The 22477-nt window shown below is 42.0% G+C and overlaps 1 protein-coding gene and 1 long non-coding RNA gene across 2 annotated transcripts in view; one reads left to right on the forward strand and one right to left on the reverse strand.

The window, feature by feature from the left end:
• The first annotated feature begins 502 nt into the window (after positions 1-502).
• The window catches only part of LOC138836947 (uncharacterized), a 29121-nt gene continuing 7146 nt past the window's right edge, over positions 503-22477 (forward strand). Inside the window, exons 1-2 of the long non-coding RNA XR_011375126.1 lie at positions 503-583; positions 3724-3840. This is a non-coding gene — a long non-coding RNA (uncharacterized lncRNA). The remainder of the gene's footprint in view (positions 584-3723; positions 3841-22477) is intronic.
• On the reverse strand, positions 15347-21922 carry LOC138836932 (spermatogenesis-associated protein 31A6-like). Its single transcript, XM_070035635.1, has 4 exons — positions 21726-21922; positions 20242-20299; positions 19199-19259; positions 15347-18963 (listed from the first exon to the last, which is right to left on the reverse strand). Exons 1-4 carry the CDS (start codon positions 21915-21917, stop codon positions 15408-15410), a joined length of 3867 nt encoding a protein of 1288 aa, XP_069891736.1. The 5' UTR covers positions 21918-21922; the 3' UTR covers positions 15347-15407.

Genomic DNA, 22477 nt, shown 5'->3' on the forward strand with positions numbered 1-22477 from the left:
GTTTATCATCTAACATTCTGTTTCTGCACAACACGAATATTTTTGTGTGTACATATTATTTTGTATTAGTAGGACCTTTAGATCTAGCTAGAAATATTGAGCCAATAGTTGACCAAATATTCTGGATTTTCTAGCTTTATAATCACATCATCTAGAAATGTTTGTGGTTGCATATTTTCCCTCAGTTCTGTGCTCTGAATTTTTGTAATGCTCCCTGTGTACTGATAAGGTTTTTAGGGCATTGTTTAACAGAAGCATGATTTCTACTGAAGTCTTCTTCTTCATTTTAAGGTATATAATTTTAATATTTTTTTACTTACAAGTCAGGTATTGATTCCAATTTTCATTAGTTAGGATGAGTCAATCATTACCTTTCATTAATTTTTCAATCCAATCATTATTTAAAATAAAGTAATTTAATAGTATAAATAAGGTAAGGTAAAGTTGCACACTTCACCACTGCTTCCTTATTTCGTGACAACTGCCTATGCTTTAAGCTCTACAGATGTTCAACCTCTCTGCCAACTGCTTGGAGGAAAAGTCATACAATATGTGAATTTGAGCATCACTTTCCAACCCTGAGGTCAGTAAGGCTCAGATTCAATTTTTGGTGAAGGTGAGAATGCATGTAAATAACAAATAGTATAAATCAGGGATTTTATTCTCCTTGAGAGCCTGTTATTACAGATTTACTAGCACACCTTTATCAGATTGATGTTTCCTACAAGTTCAGTCATTTTCCTGTTAACTAAAAAGGAGAGAAGGAAGGAGGAAAAGAAAGGAGAGCATCTATCAGTGTGTCTATTAATCTGTGCATGATGATTTTTTGTCTTTAGGTATGGAGGTGCTTCACTGGCCTCTCCCCTGCTTCAGTTTGCTTTAGCAGCTTTTATAGCAGTCCAGGTGAATTTCCTATTGTCCTCTTGTGAATTTGCCCTGAACTAGTCTTAGCTATTTTTCATTCTTAGAGCTATAAATTTAATTACACTGCATTTAATGAATTGTTATAATTTATAGTTTTTTTCTTATTATACATTTGTCTGTGGATTTGCTAACCTTTCCTTATACTGAATAACATGACAAGAAGTGCTCCTAAAGAAAACTCAGGTCATGGGCTGGGAAGGTGGCTTGGTGGTAAAGCGCTTGCCTTGCATGCATGAGACCCTGGGTTCGATTCCTCAGCACCACATAAGCAAAAAGAAAAAAGCCGGAAGTGGTGCTGTGGCTCAAGTGGTAGAGTGCTAGCCTTGAGCTGAAGAGCTGAGAGACAGCACCCAGGCCCAGAGTTCAGGCCCCACGACTGCACCCCCAAAAAAAGAAAACTCAGGTCAGAAAAGGATCATTGGAATTTATAAATTATTTCCAAGTACATCATCCCTTTTTAGTTTATGAACAGGTTAGAGGAAGCTGACTAGACAAGTGAGGTACTTATGAAAAACTAAAAGTGATTAATTTCAAATATATATGAGCATATAGCAGAGCTATAGAGAAAAAGCCAAGACACAACTTGACCCCTCTGTGATGTGAAGGTGCCATTGCTAGTGCCATGGACAAAGTCCTAGGACTTTGTGGGAGGTTAAAAATCTACCATTGAGAGGCTGGGAAGGTGGCTCAGTGGTAGAGTGCTCGCCTTACATGCCTGAGGCCCTGGGTTCGATTCCACAGCACCACATAAGCAAAAAGAAAAAAGCTGGAAGTAGCGCTGTGGCTTAAGTGGTAGAGCGCTAGCCTTGAGCTGAAGAGCTGAGGGGCAGTGCCCAGGCCCAGAGTTCAGGCCCCACGACCGGACTCAAAAAAAAAAATCTATCATTGAAAATAAGGACTGCACAGGAAGCCTGTACTCAAAAGGGGTGGGCTGGAGCCAAGGAAAAGGGGTAGGGGAATGAAGACGAGAGGAGGAGGAAAATGCAGTTATGTTACCTACAAAATTAGGAAGAGTGAGGGAAGAGGTGGGGATAGAGTGGTTGAGAATTTTGAAAGTGTGGCACTGACCAAGATACATTGAATTTTGAAAGGGGTGACATTGACCAAGATACATTGTATTTATAAACCCCTGTTAAATGACAGCTCCTTTCTACATCTTCTTAATGATAATTAAAAAATAAGAAAGTACGGATTTCCTTTTATGCTAATGTTGTACAGGGAGATATGAGCTGAATCTTTGGAGAAGTATTAATCTATTCATGCTAGTTCTACTGAACATGTTACTTTTCCTATTAACAAAAAGCCAAATCAATTGATTAAATGCTATAGTTAAACTCAAATTTTCTTGTACTCTTTAAGGGGTAAAACTATTTTTCAGTGAAAGCTGAACTAGTTTAGGAAGTACAACTTAAATTTAATGCTACTACATGTAAGTCCATTGTTGTAAATCATGGTGGTATAACTACAGAAATGAGTATATTTTTCTCCTCTTTTAGCTTATTTTGAAGTTGAGAGGTTAGGATTTGAGTTCAGTGCATCCCTTAAACATCACAAGTGAACATATTAATTATTGCAATGTAGATGATTCTGATATAAAATATATTGTATAAAATATGAATGAGTATAATGATTGTGACTCATACAGGCTGTTGTTTTGGGTTTTAAAGTTCCAAGCCTGATATAGTGAGGAAAATGCATGTTGGTTAAAATGCCCTTCCTCTATGTTATGGGATTTGTAGATTTTTAAAGGGTGGCATCTTCTCATTCCCTTAGCTTTTCATTTATGTAGAAATCATTGGGCTTCCACAGTTTTTATTAAAAATTAAGACTATTCCAATATCACAACTTGTTCTAAGAAGTTCATACACAGTAGCTGATCATTGACTGATACTTGGTATCTGAAGTGGATTAGAAAGTAATTGGGCATACTTAAGGCTGGTGCATACATGAGCTTAACCATATTCTAACCACCCCAGTATAATTTCAACCCATAGAATATATGATTGACCAGTTAAATAAGCCACATTTTGTACTTTCTATTTTTTGCCCATTTTTGTAGTTCCATTCTTTCATTTAATTTATGCATATATTCTTGTAGCATTGTTGAATTATTATTTCTTAGAAAGTCACTAGCAGCTACACATATACAGAAGAGTCTTTGAAGGGCGCTGAGTGCACTGATTAGAGGCGTGTGCTCAGGCCCAGGCATTCCTCTGGAGCAGGAGGAGAGAGGCCCCATACTAGGGGCTGCACCTCGTGACCCCTAACGTGTCACTGTATTTTGGGCAGGTTTTCCAGGAGTTGGCTAATGAAAAAATCTGGTTATATTAGAGATAGCAATGGCTTGGTATTATTTTACAGAGAATCAAATGCTCCTAGAGTTTATTTTTGAAATCTATTTCTGTGGTTCTTCTAGAAGTCCAGTTTGATGTCTGAGATTTGGTGCCAGATACACTGTTTGCAAGAGGACCCTAATTCAATATGATTTTGCCTTTTCACACCTTGAAACATGAACAAGTTTTTAACATTAAAATAACATTAAATTGCTAAAAATTAAAAGTTCATTCATATTTCTCATATAAAGAATAACTGATGAAATCTGCAAAATTGATGACATAAGAACAGGCTGTGATATTCATCTTTATTTTCTTTCTTAATGTGCTTCCCTACAGGTTATCATTCATTGAGATCCCCATCCCCCAAACAATCAGAAAAATCTATTCACAGTAAATATTGTGAGGGTTTCATTCTAATTCATTCTACATTTTGCTTTTGTTGGTTGTCTTTTTGTTTCCACAGTCTTGCTACTTAAGGAACTGTGAAGGGTTTCAGGTACTACTGCCTCCCAGCTGTAGGTGACATCAGTCATGAACACTGAGTGCAGGTGTGGGGACAAGGGACATGATCTTGCCAGAGGTATGTAATTGACTAGGAAGTAACAGAGATGACTTATGTCTCTCTGCTCTTCCTAACAAATGCTTGTCTAAGTATTAATTTCCAGGCAGAAAGAACACTCTCTCTGTATCTTACATGCTGAAACCATGGGTTGTAAAGTCATGGGTATCTCGTACACCCTGTACCCATTGGAGACACAAGACACACTGCTGTGATTTCAACTTTGATTTCAATTTACCAAGAGTGAAATTTCATAATGATGTGATTTAATACAAACAGATTTGATTGAATCATTAGTTTCTACATTGTAGTTCCCACCTTCCTAACACTGAGCAATTGATATGTTTGCTCAAATCATGGATTTACTATATTTTGCTGGATCAGGAACGTGTCTAATGTTTTCCATGCAATTAATAACTGAGTATTTTAGGGATTATCTTATGAAAAGGTATCATATTTCTTTCCCACTTCCTTACAGTTCATACTATAAATTTATGGTTTAGCCTTTAGAAAGATACGTAAATTTAAAAACTTGAAAAACTTGACAAAGGAAATCAAAACAGAACTTAGAAAGTGGCAAAAACTCCAATGCTCCTGGATTGGAAAGATAAACATCATGAAAATGGCAATACTTCCCAAGGCTATCTACAAATTCAATGCAATACCTATCAAAATTCCAACCTCATTCTTCAAGGAAATAGAAGAGACAATCCAAAAATTCATATGGAACAATAAAAGACCCCGAATAGCAAAAACGATCCTCAACAGAAAGAACACTGCTGGAGGAATATCAATACCAAATTTCAAACTCTACTATAAAGTCATAGTAATCAAAACTGTTTGGTACTGGCACAAGAACAGACCTCAGGACCAATGGAATAGAATTGAAAACCCAGAAATGAACCTACAGACCTATAGCCATCTAATCTTCGATAAGGGAGCTAAAACAATAGAATGGAAGAAAGACAGCCTCTTCAGTAAATGGTGCTGACAAAACTGGTTAACTACTTGTAGAAAACTAAAGCTAGATCCTTATATATCACACTGCACCAGAATCAACTCCAAATGGATCAAAAGCTTGAACTCAAAGCAGACACTCTGAAAACATTACAGGATGGAATAGGAGAAACCCTAGGTCTCCTTGGCTCAGGCCGAAATTTTCTTAATAGAGACCCAGAAACACAACAAATCAAAGAAAGGTTGGACAAATGGGATTGCATAAGGTTGCAGAGCTTCTGCATGGCAAAGGACATAGCTAACAAGATCAATAGAAAGCCCACCAATTGGGAGAAGATCTTCACTAACCATACAATGGACAAGGGTCTAATATCTAAAATATACTTGGAACTCAAAAAATTAAATCCCCCAACAACAAATCCTCAAAGAAACAACTGCCCAATAAATAAATGGGCTAAAGACTTAAAGAGAAACTTCTCTGAAGAGGAAAGAAGGATGGCCAATAGACACATGAAGAAATGTTCAACATCCCTAGCCATAAAAGAAATTCAAATCAAAACAACATTGAGATACCACCTCACTCCAGTTAGAATTGCTAAAATCAAGAACTCTAATAACAACAGATGCTGGAGGGGATGTGGACAGAAGGGAACCTTACTGCATTGTTGGTGGGAGTGTAAAATTGTTCAACCACTTTGGAAAGCAGTATGGAGGTTCCTCAAAAGACTCCACTAGAGCTCCCCTATGACCCAGCAATCCCACTTTTGGGCATTTACCCAAATGTTTACAAACAAGACCACACTAAAGCTACCAGCATGACTATGTTTAGTGCAGCATTATTTATTATAGCTAAGATATGGATCCAACCCAAATGCCCCTCAGTAGATGAATGGATCAAGAAAATGTGGTATATATACACAATGGAATTCTATGCCTTCCTCAGAAAGAATGACATTGCCCCATTTGTAAAGGAAATGGAACGGCTTGGAAAAAATTATATTAAGTGAAGTAAGCCAGGCCTAAAGAAACATAGGTCCCATGGTTTCCCTTATTTGCAATATCTCATATATGTCTGAGTCAAGCAGAAAAGTTCAGATAAGGTGATGTTAGGGAAATGAACCCTAAGATATGTATTCAAATGTTTTTCTTCTTTCATGCGATTGTTTCTAACACATTTATAAGATTATTTCTTTGTGTGGGGGAGGGACAGTATAACCCCTGCTTTCACTGTATTTGATGTTGGTATAATTTGTGGAGGGGAAGGGGAAAAACAAATTGTTTACATAGGGATACAGATGGACCCATTGTAACAATGAGATGTACAAGTCGTTATGTCGAAAACTAACTTTACAACTTTGGTGAGGGGGGTTGGGGGGGCAGGGAGGATTGGGTGGGGGGGAGGATAGGAAGGAGAAAAAAGGAGGAGGCTACAATGCTTGATAAGAAATGTACTCATTACCTTGCCCATGTAATTGTAACCCCCTCTGTACAGTATTTTCACAATAAAAAAAGATAAGTAAATTTTAAAAGTATACAATTAAAAACCAGTATTTACTAGATCTAGGGTAGTACCCTAAGGGTACAATTCCTCAGAAGGGCAAAATCATGGACCAACAAAATAAACACCAGGAAAAAGTACTCTAAAGGAAGGAGTGGTGGGATAAAATGAAGGAAGTAAACAAATGAAGAGAGGCAAGGAGGGGATAAGGCAGTCATAAAAGTCAATTCACTTCTTAGCAAATTAAGAAACTTGAGATAAGAAATGGGGTTCGGTGGGCTGGGAAGGTGGCTCAGTGGTAGAGCACTTGCCTTGCATGCCTGAGGCCCTGGGTTCCGTTCCTCAGCACCACATAAGCAAAAAGAAAAAAGCTGGAAGTGGCGCTGTGGCTCAAGTGATAGAGTACTAGCCTTGAGCTGAAGAGCTGAGGGACAGTGCCCAGGCCCAGAGTACAGGCCCCATGACCGGACCAAAAAAAAAAAAAAAAAGAAATGGGGTTTGGAGCGATGATGGAGAATAATGAAAGGGATGACATAAAAAAGAATATTTACCTTTGCTTTTAAGATACTAAATAGGAGAGTTCTATTTTCTATGTGCACATGGCCAAATAGCACACGATATAAAATTCAATGTTTCTTAATCAAGGAATTGCTTTGTAAAACTTGGGAGAGGTTTGATGATTTGGCTATTGCTCATCATGCACCTCAAAACATGGTTATACAGATGTCTCCATTGTAAGCTGACTATGATTTATTTTGAGGAGGGAGGTATGTTCCCAGAGTGGTATAGAAGGATTATATGGGATGTTTGGTTTTGGTTTCTGAGAAAACTCTAAAGGAATTTCTTTTTTTTTCCGGTTATGGGACTTGAACTCTGGGCCTGGGAGCTGTCCCCGAGCTATTCAGCTCAAGGCTAGAACTCTACCACTTGAGCCACAGCACCACTTCTGGTTTTCTGTTGGTTAATTGGAGATAAGTGTTTCACAGACATTTCTGCTCAAGATCCTCAGATCTCAGCTTCCTGAGTAGCTAGGATTATAGGCGTGAGCCACCAGCACCCAGTTTTCCAAACTAATTTCAATAGACTAGTATACATTCTCACCAGTTCCAAACAGTTCTGTTCCCTCTACATCCTCACTAGTATATGTTAGTGTGTGTGTGTGTGTGTGTGTGTGTGTGTGTGTGTGTGTGTGTGTGTGTGTGTGTGTGTGTGTGTTGATCCTGGGGCTTGAAATCAGGGGTTGGGCACTGTCCCTGAGATTCACTGCTAAAGGATAGTCATCTGGCACTTGAACCACAGTGCCACTTCCAGCTTTTTAAATCTCTCATGGACATTTCTGCCCCAGCTGGCTTCAAAACATGACCCTCAGATCTCAGCCTTCTGAGTAGCTAGGATTACAGGCCTGAGCCACTGGTGCCCAGCTCTTATTGGTTTTCTTTTTTTTTTAATTTAATTTAATTATATTTGTGAACATACTGTACAGAGGAGTTACAATTACATGGGCAGGATAATGCGTACATTTCTTACCAAGCATTGCAGCCTCCTCCTTTGTTTACCCTTCACATCCCTTCCCAGCCTCCCCCCTCCCCCCCAATCCCAATCCATCTCCTTCCCCCCTTCCCACCCCCCCCCAGCACCCACGTTGTAAAGCTCGTTTTGGACATGACAGCTTGTACTTCTCATTGTTGCAACAGGTCCACCTGTATCCTTAAACAACTGGTTTTTCCCCATCTCCTCCACAAGTTATACTGAAATCAAATATAGTGAAAGCAGGGGTTATACTGTGGGGGAGGGACATACAAAGCAACAAAGAGATAATCTTTTTTTTTTTTTTGGGTCCGGTTGTGGGGCCTGAACTCTGGGCCTGAGCGCTGTCCCTCAGCTCTTCAGCTCAAGGCTAGCGCTCTACCACTTGAGCCACAGCGCCACTTCCAGCTTTTTTCTTTTTGCTTATGTGGTGCTGAGGAATCGAACCCAGGGCCTCCGGCAGAGAGAATGCAAGGTATAAATTCAATGTTTCTGAATTTAGACAAGTTTGCTTTGTGGCCTAAAATGTGGTCTATTTTAGAAAACGTTCCATGTGCTGCTGAGAAAAACGTGTATTCTGATGCTGCTGGGTGAAAAGTTTGGTAGATGTCTGTTAAGTCTAGTTGTTCTATGCAGCTGTTTAGATCTGCGGTTTCTCTGTTGAGTTTTTGCCGCGTTGTTCTATCTAGTGGGGAGAGTGGTGTGTTAAAATGCCCAAGAATTAATGTCTTTGGATCTATATGGGATTTGAGGGAAAGTAGTGTTTCTTTGATAAATTTGGGTGCTCCATTGTTTGGCGAATAGATATTTAGAATTGTAATATCCTCCTGAAGGAGAGATCCTTTAATTAGTATGTAGCGACCTTCTTTATCTCCTCTCACGAATTTTAATTTGAAATCTATTTTATCTGATGTTAGGATTGCAACTCCTGCCTGTTTATGGGGGCCATTTGCTTGGTAGATTTTGTTCCAGCCTTTAACATTGAAAATGTGTTTGTTTTTATGGGCAAGATGTGACTACTGCAGGTATCAGATAGAAGGGTCTTGTTTTTTAATCCAACTAGACAGTCTATGTCGCTTAATTGGAGAGTTCAGTCCATTAACGTTAAGAGATAGGACTGAGAGGTATTTGGGAGTTCCTGCCATGTTATCCACCTTCTTGGGGGCTGCAAAAACTGGGTTCTTCCTATGGTTCTTGGATTCTCAGTTTGGGTGCAGTTTCTTGGCCTTTATTGTGGTCTTGTTGGTTTTCTATGTGTAGGACATCTTTAAGAATCTTTTGTAGGGCTGGTTCGGTGGAGATGTATTGTTTCAATTTTTCTTTGCTATGGAAGGTTTTTATTTGGCCTTCAGTTATGAAGGAGAGTTTAGCTGGGTACAGTATTCTTGGTTGATAGTTGTTTGTTTTTAGGGCATGGCATACATCATTCCAGGCTCTTCTTGCTTTGATTGTCTCTGCTGAGAAATCTGAGGTGATTCTAATTGGTTTCCCTTTATAGGTGATTAACCTTTTCTCCTTGACAGCTTTAAGGATCTTTTCCTTGGTCTGAGTTGATCCTGTGTGGATTATAATGTGATGATGGGATGTCCTATTCTGGTCTGGTCTATTTGGGCTTCTAAAAGCTTCTTGTATCTGAATAGGCCTATCTTTTTGTATGTTTGAGAAGTTCTCTGCTAGGATCCTTTTAAACAAATTTCCTAGACCATTAACTTCTGTTTCTAGGTACTCCTCTACACCCATTATCCTTAGATTAGGCCTTCTGATGGTGTCTTCCAGGTGTTAGATAGATCTATCATATTTCTTGGACTTGTCTTGGATGGTTGTATGTTCTTTCTCTATAATATCTAGGCTGTCTTCAATCCCTGAGATTCGATCTTCTGCATGGTCTAACCTGCTGTCAAGACTCTCTACTTTGTTTTTTATCTCTTTTCCTTCTAATTGGTCAGCTTTGGTGGCTTCAAATTCTTTGTTGAAGCTCTGTTTTAGGTCTTGTATGAATTTCTTTACTTCCTTAATTTGGTGTTCAGTGTTTGTTCTCAAATCACTTAGTTGATTGTTTATGGTTTCTTTGGACTCCCATTCCTTCTGTTGGGTTCCATTCAGCATTCCCTTTGTGGTCTCCCTGACTTCCTTCAGCTCTTTGTTAATGGATTCCATGAATGCCTTTAGTGATCTTTGTGTATTCTCTACCTGGTCTCTCAATTCCTGTATTACTCTTTGATTAGTTTCCTCCCATTCATGGGATTCCTTTAGTTCTCTTTGAGTGTTCTCAGCCTGCTCATGCCATTCCTCCCTTTCTCTTTGAGTATTCTCAAGTTGCTCACGCAAATCCTGTATCAGTTTTTGAGTAGCTTCCTCACACTTATGATAATCCTTTATAAACTTTTGGGATGCCTCCTCTCTCTCCCTATCATGCTCATACAGAGTCCTTTGTAAGTTGTCAAACTTCTCATTTATCATGTTTGCCACCAGTGTTTGTAGAGCTATTTGGGAACTCTCCTCTGGATTATTCATTATCTTTTCTGAGCCCTGATTATCAAGATTGGGAATTGAGATACCCGGATTTGCCATTTTTCTTGTGTTTTTCCTGCTTACTCTGCCCATTTGAGATGAAAATAGCACCAGTTTTGTGCTAGAACACTATCTTAAGGCAACCATCAACCAAAGTTTGCATTTGTACAGTCAATAGTCTACAGATACAATCTAGTTCAACAGATACATCTATTCAACATCAAACAACTATATGTTAATGGGCTTCGAACCGCAGAGTATTTGGAAAACCAGAAATTACTAGGGTTAGGGAGAGATGTGGGTAAAAAATAGAAATAGATTGGTGTGGGGAGGCACAGGGAGAGTTAACTATGTCCTAATCTCAATTCAGTAAATAGGTTGGGTAGGATGCAAGTAGAGAGAGAGAGAAAAAGAAGAAAGGGAAAGGGAAATGAAAAGAGACCAGAAAAAAATAGAAATGTAAAAATTAATATTATTATAGAGAATAAAATACAGTCTATTTAGAGAGGAATGTGAATATATTGAGAGAAGGGGAGGGACATAGAGGAGATGTGAAAAACTTAAGAAAATGCTTAAAATATTATATAGGTATAAAGAGGTAGTACTGCTATTAAGGAATTTAAGTCTCAGAGGTTTTGAATTGAGTAATAAATTTGTGGATTAAGTGTGTACACAATGGGGGATAGGGTGTACTAGTTAACTATGGGTTTATCTGAGGATGTGCAGGACAAGAGTTAAGTCACATAAAGAAGAACAAAAGAGACGAAAGGGCGAAAAGGATAAGAAAGGGAGAAAAAAAGATCAGAAGTTCAGTAGAGCTAAACAAAAAACAAAAAGATAATTAAGAAAGAAAGAAAAAAAGAAAGAAGACAAGAAAAGAAAGGAAAACGCACATTCATGTATTCCTAAAATAAAAATTATAAGAGGAAAAAAAAGTTACTGGAAAACAATTTTTTTCAAAAAAGGCAAAAATTAAAGATTAATAAAAATTTTAGAAAAGAAAAAAATTATATATATAAGGTACCAAAAAAAAAGATGAAGAAGAAGAAGAAGAGGAAGAAAAAAAGTTCTTTGTTTTTTTTTTTATTTTTTGGGGAGGGGTGTGAAGAATCCTGTATCTCCCTTTTGTCTGTAACCAGCCTCTTGTTGGAGTCTCTGGTCAGCTTGAGGTCCTGTGGCTTGATTGGTTTCTTAAGTCAGTTTGGTCCTGTGGCTTGATTGGTTTCTTAAGTCAGTTTGTTCGAACAGGCAGAAAAATGCTCTGCTTTACCCAAGATTTTGAGATCCCCCTCCCAGGTTAGTTTAATGGGAGGGTGATCTGCTTTGAGAATCACAAAAGAGGGGGATGCAGTGGTGAGGCTAGGTTTTGGGTAGAGTTGAGGCCTTTCAACAAACAGTAGCTTTTCCTGGGGCTATTTTGTGAAAAACTCACAGAGCCCAGCCTGGAGCCATTCTCAGGGTTTCTGTTTTTCAATTGATTGTGGAGGCTGCTAGAGGGAGGGGCAGCCTCTGGCTCTGGTTACCCAGTGAGGAAAGCCACTCCAATGGCTGGCGCCTGAGCTGGGTGACTTTTTCCTGGATGGAGCTGAGTCTGGCAGGTCACTTCGCCATTAAGTTCTTGTGACCTGCTAAATGACTCATTTTATTCCAAGGCCTGAGTTGGAGCTAGCAGCTCCTCTGAGCTTTGTCGGTATCCAAGATGGAGATCACCGGTGCTGGGGGGGAGGGGTGGCCTTCCCTCCTCTGCTCCCTGAGAAGGAGTGAACATGTCGGGCTTCTACTCACTCTGAGTCTTGGTTCCTGGGTCGTCTCTGGTCTGCAAACTGCAGGATGAAGAAGTCCGCTCCTTGTCGGTTCTTGCTGGTATTGAGTAGAATCCTCTCGCCCTCTGCGTCTGGCTCCTTCGTCCCGGACTCTCTGTGGCTCAGATTTGGGTGCCCTGTGGTTGCCGCCGTGACCCTGCCGCCGCGGCGGTGGCTGCTGGCAAGCGCTCAGATGTGTCTCCTTGTCTTGGCTTCCCCTCTCTTGCCTAACTCTCTGTCCTGTGATGGCACACTTGGTGTGATTCTCTGGCTTAGGACTGTTCACTGGAACTCTAAAACTGCTTTCTATATGAGAGCTTGTTCAGATTCCAGCTTCTCCTCCGCCATCTTCCCTGAACTCCCTTATTGGTTTTCTTGATAACCATTCTTGCTGTAATTTTGATTTGTATCTTCTTTATGCCTAAGAATGTTGAACAGTTTTTCATGTATTTGCCATCTTACTTTGTTTGAAAAACAGATAATGAAAATATCCACCACTTGGCCATTAAGAATGAAATGATCTAATTTACTAAAAAATGCATAGACCTGGACATGTTCATGTTGGGTGAAATCAGCCATCCCCACAAAACAAGTATCACAATTTTTTTCTCTCATTTGTGGAAAATAGGAGAAACAAAATCAAACCATTAAGGCCAAAGATATAAAAGGGGGATTATAGTGAAGTGGTGTGTGTGTGTGTGTGTGTGTGTGTGTGTGTGTGTGTGTGTCTGTGTGTATTTGACCAGTGCATTAATAGCATTTGTTGAAACGCCATGGGTAATTTAATATTAATGAAAACCTTAAAATATTAATTTAGATATTTACTCTTATTTTTGATATAAATCTTATGACAATAAAATTTCCTTATATTTGTTCTTAGAATCATAATTAATCCTGAAAGGTGTGTGCTTCATATTCTGAATTATTTTGCCTTCCGAAAAGGTTTTAGGACCGAAAGGGTGCAAATGATGATCTGTTTTATTTTCTTTGTGTCATTTAATGTTATTTAATTATAAAGGTGATGTACAGAGGGTTATTCGATACAAATGTCAGATAACTATGTTGAAAATGAACTTTACGACTTTGGCTGGCCGGGGGCAGGGTGAGGGGAGATGGGAGGGGATGGGAAGGGGAAACAAAAGAGGAGGCAACAATGCTTGATAAGAAATGTATTCATTACTTTGCCCATGTAATTGTAACACCTCTGTCTGGTATTTTCACAATAAAAAAATAGTATATTTCTTTTAAACAATTGTTTTCCCTGCCCATACTCACCCAGAAGTTGTATAGTTTATTTTCAGCATACAGTGATCTATTTTAAGCCAGTATTGTTTCTATTTAAACAAAGGGTCCTTCAGATATATTATGGATGTTACAAGGACAAAGGTAACAAGATTCCTGTAGAATGTGCCCATGGGCTCTTCAATATTGATATAACTTATTGAATATCAAAGCTTGTCTGAAATGATAGCAACTCTTGGAAAGAGATACAACACAACAAGCTTGGACAGATGTTGATGTGGAGTCATGTGATGGAAGTAGAATGTCCTCTGTTCAGATCTCTCACATTCCTTCCCAGCATCAGAAGGTCCATGTTAAAAAAAAAAAAGCCAGGCACCAGTGGCTCACACCTGTAATCCTAGCTACTCAGGAGGCTGAGATCTGAGGATCATGGTTCAAAGCCAGGCCCAGCAGAAAAGTCTGTGAGACTCTTATCTCCAATAAACCACTAGAAAACCAAAAGTGGTGCTTTGGCTCAAGAGGTAGAGCACTTGCCTTGAGCTGAAGAGCTCAGGGACAGCGCCCAGACCCAGAGTTCAAGCCCCATGGACAAAAACAAAAAACAAAAAAAAAAAAACCCACAATCTGAGTTTTGTCACCAACCTTCAGAAAGGGATGGTCTGACATTTTCAACACCAGCTATACATTTTTCCTGGGATTATAAGCTTATGCCTATATCCAGACCCGACTAAACATATCCTCTTTTGGGATAGGTCAGCAGGGATCATCAGAATTTGTACTGTCACTGCTTAATTCAAAATAGTATATGGATTTATGTGAAAACCAAGTGTTGCAGAAATGTACCTACCTGTCCTGGGCCTAGGCTCTCTGTGAAGTTTATGGTGTAGATGCCTGAGTCCATAGAAGAAACAACTCAAACTCTGCTGGAACACATTCCCAGTTCAGCTTCTGGCTGATAGCGCTTTAAACATTATGCAGGTACATTGCTGGGCACCTGGGGGTCCTGCCTGCAAGCCAACTGACTCCCAAGCTTGAGATCTAAGGATCACTGTTCAAAGGCAGCCCAGGCAGGAAAGTCTCAAAAAGACTCACAAAATTGAAAGTGGTGCTCTTGCTCAAAGTGGTAGAATGCTAACTTAGAGCAAATAAAGCTCAGGGACATTGCCCAGACCCAGAGTACAAGCCCCACATCCACCACAACCAATAATAGAGACTATCCAGGTAGAGCTTTTAATTATGAATTAAACTGAATTTAGACAAAATCTTGCCCCCCACCCAAAGTGGCTCAGGTCAGGACAAGGCCCCTGTCCCATACTTTCTCCCAAACCAACTACACTATTCTCAATCCCTGATTAGGATTCTATATTCCAACAAACGCAACAACGAAAGGCTTTAGCCTAACTCGAAAAATCCTCAATAAGTCATTAGTCAACTGCCAACATTCTGGAGAAGGGGTGGATCTGCTTCTATGCTTTCTGGAATTCAATGCAACTCAAACCAGTGACCCAACAGTGCCAAGGATCACTAGCCATGAATGGCAGCATGGCCTTCCCTGCAGACCCCTAGCATCCAGTGGCTGAGACAGCTTCTGTGAAGATTCCCAGAGAAGTGTCAAAGGCAGATATAAGACAAACATAGGCTTTGCTAGTCAACATTCTGTCCTAGCTGAATAGCCCGCAAGTACAACAGATGATGTTCCAACTGAACCAAGTTCATTAGTTTGAGGAACATCCTAGTAAGCTGTCTTCCCAGGCTTCCTCATCCTTACAAACCCAAAAGGCTTTGTGAAGTTTTTGTAGTGATTAAATGGACACGATAGGTGAAATGAGGGATCGAGGGTGAGTCTTCAATGGCATGTCATGTGCCCATCACTTCTAGAAGCTTCTTTGAGGAAGACCACAGACTGCCCATCCCTACCCCAGCAGAAGGCACAAAAAGAAGCCACTACATCTCATGACATGCAAAGACTGTATTAAGCAATATGCATTTGAGGGGAGAGACATCGATTGTACTCATTCACAAAAAGCAGATATGCTTTGCATGGACTGGAGTTAGTCCTCACAAAAATGAGCCTCGCAAGGAAGTACATGATAAGCATAATATGCATGACTGCCTAACCCACCCTGGGGACAGTGCCCTGGGCAATGGATGTGCTGCCCTGGGACATTTGTCTCCCTTGGACTATGCTGGCAGCCATGGCTGAGTAGAGACGCAGGCTTTCTGGGAAGCAAGTCTGTCCCAGCGTTGTTATGGTTTGTGACTCTTCTGTCATGGAGAGGACGGCTTTGGCCAGTGGGGCTGGTTTGGGGAAAAGAGACCCTGCTGGTCTTCATTTGGCCTCCTATTTTGTAAGGAGGAGCCATGTAGGAGTGGGAATGTCTATCTGTGAAGGCTTGAAATTCTTTGTGGAAAGTTTTGTTGGAGGCAGAAGGCCTAAGGTGAATTTCTTCTTCTAGGATTTGCTCAATGTTGTTCTTGAGTGTCTGGGCTTCAGGCCCTCCACTGTCTTGGATTCTGCTTGTTGTTAAGTCTTGGTTCTTGCTATTGGCTGACTGGAGTTTTGAATTTGGCAGTGAGTCTGCCTGACTATTCTCTTTTGAATTAAAAATGGACATAAAAAACTTCTTTATTCGGTTTCCGAACTGACTCTCCGGGGGATGCTGTGCTTTCTCTGACACAGGTATGGAGTTCCTCCTCACAGTTCTTGTTTTCCTGACCTGGGCAGGAGAGTTCAGCCTGCAGCCTTGTGAGGGCCTCAGTCCTGCAGGCTTTGCCTTCTGTGTTGTAGCTTTGGGCCTCTCACTGCTCTGTGTCTCATTATGCCCATGAAACATTTTGCTGTACCATGGCTGCTGGAGTTTAGATGTCTTAGGTTCTTGCTGCTTGGTGATTTGCTCTCCCTTTGGCAAGGGAGAGCGTCGCTCATAGAAAGTGGATATGCTGCTTCCAGAAAGGTTCTCTGAGCTAGTTAGAGAACTCTGAGAAGCAAACATGTCATCAGCAATCAGCATATTGGGGGCACCACCTTGCAGGAATGCGTCAGCATTGCAGTCCTTTAGGATATCATCAAAAAGGGTGCTTTCGCTTGTGCTGGTTGACCCTGCCTGTTCTTTAAGGCATGAATCAAGTGGGTAGTTGGAAATTGAAATTCTGGCAGGTAATGGTGTTTCAGTGGTCCTCAGTTCTAAATTTCTGAGGTTCAAGTTATTGAAATCGATGATAGTGGGCTGTTCCTCTTGATCCTCTGCCATTTCCCTGACATGATCTGTGTACACAGATTTGGGTGGAACAAAGACCTCTCGGATGGTTACACTGTGGCAGAGGTTTTCTTTCTCATGTGTCGCAAACATGCCCATTTCTGGGCTTTTAGTTAATTCTAAACTGCTTTCCTCTGATCCTGGCACAATGTTATGGTGCCAGTTTCGTCCTACTAGGATACAAGATTGAATCTCAGAAAGCAGTCTGCCTTCCTCTCCAGTAGGAGACGCGTCCAAAGGACCACAGATATGATTGTACTGTGTTCCCCTCGGGGTTTCAGGTGGTGATAGTGGTTGAGAAGGTTGTAAGGCATGGCCTTCACTTTTTTCTCTCTTTTGGCTCTTTTCTTTGGGAAGGGCTTCTCTCTGGCATGCACCCTCCTTATCTGTGTGATAGGCCTTGATATTACTACAGGCCATGTAGGGTGAAGCTCCCTGTGAAGTTGGTAAAGGGGGAGCCTTTTTCAGAGTAAGGAGTTTTATAGGTTTGAGAACCTTTAGGCACAAGCTCCACTGGTGCTTTGCCCAAAGCTTCTTGATATGCACATCTAGCAGCTGTTGAGTGGCAGCATCAATGTGGGAAACCTCCTGGGAGGAGCTCTTGCAGGTTTCCCTGGTCTTTAAGGGTGGTTCTCCACCAGTGTTCTTGCTAGAGTTGGAGTTTTCAAGGGGGGGCAAGGCATCTGTCTTGCCCTGGGAATGACTAACGTGCATAGGGACCTTGTCCCTACTGATCTGCTCCCATTTAGTGATGAGATGGGCTATTGAGGTTTCTCCTCGATAGTTCTTATTTGAATGAGTTAGGGAAAAATATCCTGAGTCACTACTTGGTCTCAAGTCACTTTCTACTTTGGTCTGTGTTTTGGCCTTTATAAAATCCACTGAGCAGCTTTCTGCATCCCTGTCTAGAGCTCTCACTACTCTGCTCATAGAGTGTTGCCGATCATTTCTACAGTTCTCCCATCCCTGGGATACTGGGCATTCTGAGGTTTTCTGAATTTTCCGGTAGCAATAATCTATAGATGTAGAGTTCTGTAAAGATTCATATTTGTGGTCTGCCTGATCTGTCCCTGTGAAATTCTTAGGTGACAGCTGGATCATGCGATTTGTTTTATAGAGGTGCTGTAGGACCCTCTGTTGGAAGTGATGTTCCAGCTTTTTCCTCATCTCAAGGCTTATCAAATCACTGGATTGGTTGCTAAAGTCTCTCTGGTTACAGGGGCCCTGATCTTGACTAAAGGTTTTGTGAGACTCTTCAACCACAGAACATAAAATTCTACGACATTCCAGGTGTTTCTTCTCGAGATGATGTTCTAGCTGTTGAATAACAGGTGGGATAGTACAGGACCTCACTGGAGGTGAAGGACAGGATAAGTTTGGTGTAGAGAACATGCCATGGGGATAGGCCTGGATCTCAGCCAGTGGGGAAGGCTGGGGCCAGGTTAAGGTTGGAGTGAAGGGTTGTGATTTGACCAAATGATGCAGTAAGGGCTGCTGTAGAAAGTATGGTGGAAGTACTTTAGCTTGGACTTGTCCCGGCACTAAGTGCAAGAAACTATTGAATAAAACACAGGGTAAGTCTAGTGGATGACCAGACATTTGGACAGGAGCCACTAGGGACTCGCTGTGCAGGAAGGGAAGGCCCCAGAACAGTTGGCAGCATTTCTGCAAGACCATGGGGAAGAACAGCTCCTGAGAATCAGGAAGCTGCTGTGGTTTTCCCTCGGTGTTCCAGAAGGGCTGAGGGACGGCAGTGTCTTGTGCACTGCCTAGTGACTTCATCATGTTCCCCTGAGAAGCCACAGGGTGTTCTTTCTCCTGAAAAGCTGATTTCAGCTTTTCTCTCTTACTATTCACTCTGTCTGGCAAATCCAGGAGATCAGAGTTGAGGGCTGGAATAGGAGAAGGCACCCGAGAGCTGTTGGTTGGAGAGCTCTGTGGGGTGGTTTCTGGAGGGACTTCCCTGATGTCACATGGGGGAAGACCCGAGTTTGAGTCGTGCCTGGGTGGAGTGCAGGCCACAGGTGGAGGAAAATGAGAACAGGGAAAAGACCGTTCTCCTAGAGCAATCGACAGCTCCGGAGGCTGAGACACATTCTGGGATGAGTGTGACTCAACAGAAACTGAGGAGCCCATGTGGACTGGTGACAAGGTACAGGCCAGAGGCTGCAAGCCCTGGGGAGAAGGAGGTCGGGAAGCCTTCAGGGACACAGTGCTGGAGAAAGTGTCCTCCTCAGAGTCCCTCGGTGACGGGTGGGCTGTAGCAGATTCTGAGTTGAAAACTTCACCTAAGGCATCTCCTTTTAAGAAACGCTGAAAGCTTCTAGTGTCATCGAGTTTCCCTGGGGTGCTGTAGGAGACAGGAGACAAACTTCATTCAGCAACAGACAGGCCCATATGGGCAAGTATATTTACCTGCTGTCCATGGCACCCACAGAACCACACCCTGACATTTACACAGTCCTTACTTTTCTACATCCTGTGGCTTCAGCCACATCCCAGGCCAACCTGAAGTCTCTCTCAACCCCAAGACAATTCCATTCCCTGGGGTAGAAATGCAGGCACAGAGATGTGGAAAACCTTACCTACTCAGAAAGGAAGCTAGGTCATGTATCTCCTCAAGCTCTTCCCGAATCGCTCTGCAAACTAGAAATAGACAGTGGTTAGGGCAGATAAGGGAGGGCCCCTGGAACCTACAGGAGGCTGAAGGAAATATCTCTCTATTAAAGAACATGGAAGGCGGGGCGCTGGTGGCTCACGCCTGTAATCCTAGCTACTCAGGAGGCTGAGATCTGAGAATCTCAGTTCAAAGCCAGCCCGGGCAGGAGAGACCGTGAGACTCCTATCTCCAATAAATCACCAGAAAACCGGAAGTGGTGCTGTAGCTCAAGTGGTAGAGCGCTCGCCTTGAGCTGAAGAGCTAAGGGACAGCGCCCAGGCCCAGAGTTCAAGCCCCATGACCGAATAAAAAAATAAAAATAAAAATAAAAATAAAAATAAAAAGAACATGGAAGATCACATTGGATCCCAGATCTGTATTCATGGCTGCCAGATGGGTACCAGTACTAAGAGGGCATATAGAGGGGGAGTGCTGCTTTATTTACGAGGGACCACCTGCTCTGCAAACCTCCACAACCTGCACAACCTCTTGGGGGACCCGGAGAAAGGACGTCTCATTGCTAATACAGATTTTAGGGAATTGAATTGGGCCACTGAGGGCTTGAAGTTCACAGCTCCTCATCAAGTCAGTGTTACCTCTCAGCCTCTTAGCCCCTCCCCCTGTGTGACACAGATCCACATCATCAGTGTGACCTCACAGCCTCTCAGCCCCGCCCTGTGTGACACACCTCCACATCGAGGCAGTGTGACCTCACAACTTCTTAGCCCCTCCCCCTGTGTGCCACATCTCCACATCATCAGTGTGACCTCACAGCTTCTTAGCCCCTCCCATTTGTCATGATGCATATCACAGCTTCATTCCACGCAGAGAACCTGAGAAGCGTCTCCAGTCCTGGTTTCTTTCCCAGGACTCTCCTGCTAAGGTTTTACACACTGAAATACTTGGTGGCCTGGCTCTTGCTGACAGAGACCTAGATCAAATCCCCTTAGAAGAAAGTGCGGAGCCTACCTTTCAGAGCAGCACGTTTCTTCCTGCATTTGATCTGGCCTCTTTTCTCCACAGAATACTGAGAGATGAGAAAAACGTGACTTAGACCTCTTTACTCTTTTCCTTTCCCTAGACAAGTTGAGATATTTGGTGTTTCTGGATAAAATGATGTCTTCACCTGTGTCCCTGCATTTCCTTTCTTCACAGTTAGTGTGGCTGCTAATTATTTCTGTTTTTCTTATATGAGACAGACAACCAAGATCACCTCAGTGCTTTTTCTGTTCTCAGGACCAAGACCCTGATTTCCAGGTGCCTCTCAGCTTCCAGGTTGGCTTTTCCTTCCTGAGTCCAAAGGTGACCTTAGCCTCTGATGGGAGGTTGACATGGGCTTTGAACCGCCCTTTAATCAACCTAACACTGGGGAGACTGGGGATTTCAGGCCCCTGCTGTGACATAGGACTGAGTGTTCAGGTCCTCAGCTCTCAGGACCTCAGTCCTTGGTTGCTGAGTTTCAGGGTTTGAATTAACCCTGGTACTTGCTGCACTCCACACAGCTGTTCTGAGAGCTCAGAATAGTACCTTATGCTACTGACATTGTGCCCTGTGCTGATAGTGCCTAAAATTTTCCCTCAAGAAGCCTTGTTACTTGTTTTGGAGAAGTGAAAACATCAGTAAACAAAAGAACCATTTAAAAAATTATCAATAAGTAGTTGTACACAGGAGTTGCCATTTCACAAGGCAGTTTGTGAATATCATGTATCTTGATCACTCAATCTGTACCACAGTGTCTCCCTTTCATCTCCCACTCACCCCTTTCCCTTCTTACTGTCAGATTATAACATTGGATTCTTAACTACATTTCCCCTTCTCCCTTGACTACCCTCTTTCCTTTGACCCCTCCCCACCCTGTCAAGAACTCATTTCCTGTTTTTATTTTACTGAACTTGGATTTTTGGCTTTCTAATGAATTCCGCATTGAGATATCCTTTGACTCTACCATATCTCAGTCAATACATGGATGTGAGGGCGATCTGGCTGCGACGTCTGTCACCCCATTGATCGCCAGGGTTGATTCGACTGATCTGGCTGGCTAGGCGGGTGTCCCCTTCCTCCCTCACCCCTCCATGTGCGTCCCTCCCGAAGCTGTGCGCTCGGTTGAAGAGGACGACCATACCCGACAGAGGAGGACGGGTCTTCAGTCTAGGGTATACGAGTAGCTGTGCTCCCCTCCTAGAGCCTCCACACAAGATCTCAGTCAATACATTTGTGTACACATACATAATACCCACCACATTTGTGAGTATATAAGCTAAATCTACCTTCCACATATAGAGGAATACATGGATCTTTTGTCTCTCTGGGACTGACTTAACTTAATTTTCCCAAGTCTTCCATTTCTTTACAGATGCTACAATATCACTAACTGATAAGTAAAATTCCAATGTGTGTGTATAGATATAGATATAGATACCTATTTTTGGGTGGTCTGCCCTTAGGGATCTTACCTCAGTCAGTTTCTTTCTCTCAGGTGTTGGTGAGGATGGATTTTCCTTGAAGCAGGGAAGTAGCAGTAGCAGGAGGTAGAGCCCCACGCCACCCACAATGGCAAGGATCATATCCATTGCAAAGGTGGCGAGTTCAGGGCTCAGCCATGGAATAGCAACGCTTTTCAGTGACAAGAGAGGATTCTCCATCATCTGAATCGCACTATTGCTCTTGAGCAACTGAGCTCTGGGAGTTTCTTTGGCAATATATAGTAAATGAAGGCCTACATCACAAAGACCTGGTTTTCTAGTAAGTCACAAAGCGGGAGGAGTGATGTGTCACAAAGCCCTACCACTGCCACTAGCTCAGCAAGTCTTTCAGTCTTGGGCCCTCTAGATTCCTACCTCCAAATTCACCTGCTCAACCTGTCAGAGGCGTACTTCCATCCATTTCCTGTGCCTTTCCCTTCAACTAAGACATTACCTGTTTCTTTGGAGATCACTGCTTACAGTCCATATCGTTAACAGTTTTTGAAAATTTAGAGTTTACTCTGGATTTTGTGCTGTTCACTTTGCTTTTTAGTCTCAAGATGACCCCTGTCTACAACTCCCAACTCTACCGTGTTCCTGGAAATTCAGTTCCCTGAATTCAATGTCAATTCAATGTCAGTGAGATTAGTGTCTTAGAGTAAAGGAAATAAAGGTTTATTAACTTGAAGGCAAAATGAGACCTACTTGAGCTATTGTCTGACAAAGAAGAGCAGTCCTTATAG

Source organism: Dipodomys merriami, unplaced genomic scaffold (assembly GCF_024711535.1).
Source record: "Dipodomys merriami isolate MVZ:Mamm:240054 unplaced genomic scaffold, mDipMer1.0.p SCAF_26, whole genome shotgun sequence".
NCBI lineage: Eukaryota > Metazoa > Chordata > Mammalia > Rodentia > Heteromyidae > Dipodomys > Dipodomys merriami.

Excerpts from the sequence above, each read along its gene's own strand:
- LOC138836932 (XM_070035635.1), bottom strand. The coding sequence starts at position 21,917 with ATGATGGAGAATCCTCTCTTGTCACTGAAAAGCGTTGCTATTCCATGG. Across the intron at positions 20,300-21,725 it reads AGAGAAAGAAACTGACTGAG|TATTCTGTGGAGAAAAGAGG; the intron begins GTAAGATCCCTA and ends CTCATCTCTCAG. Across the intron at positions 18,964-19,198 it reads CTAGCTTCCTTTCTGAGTAG|CACCCCAGGGAAACTCGATG; the intron begins GTAAGGTTTTCC and ends TGTCTCCTACAG.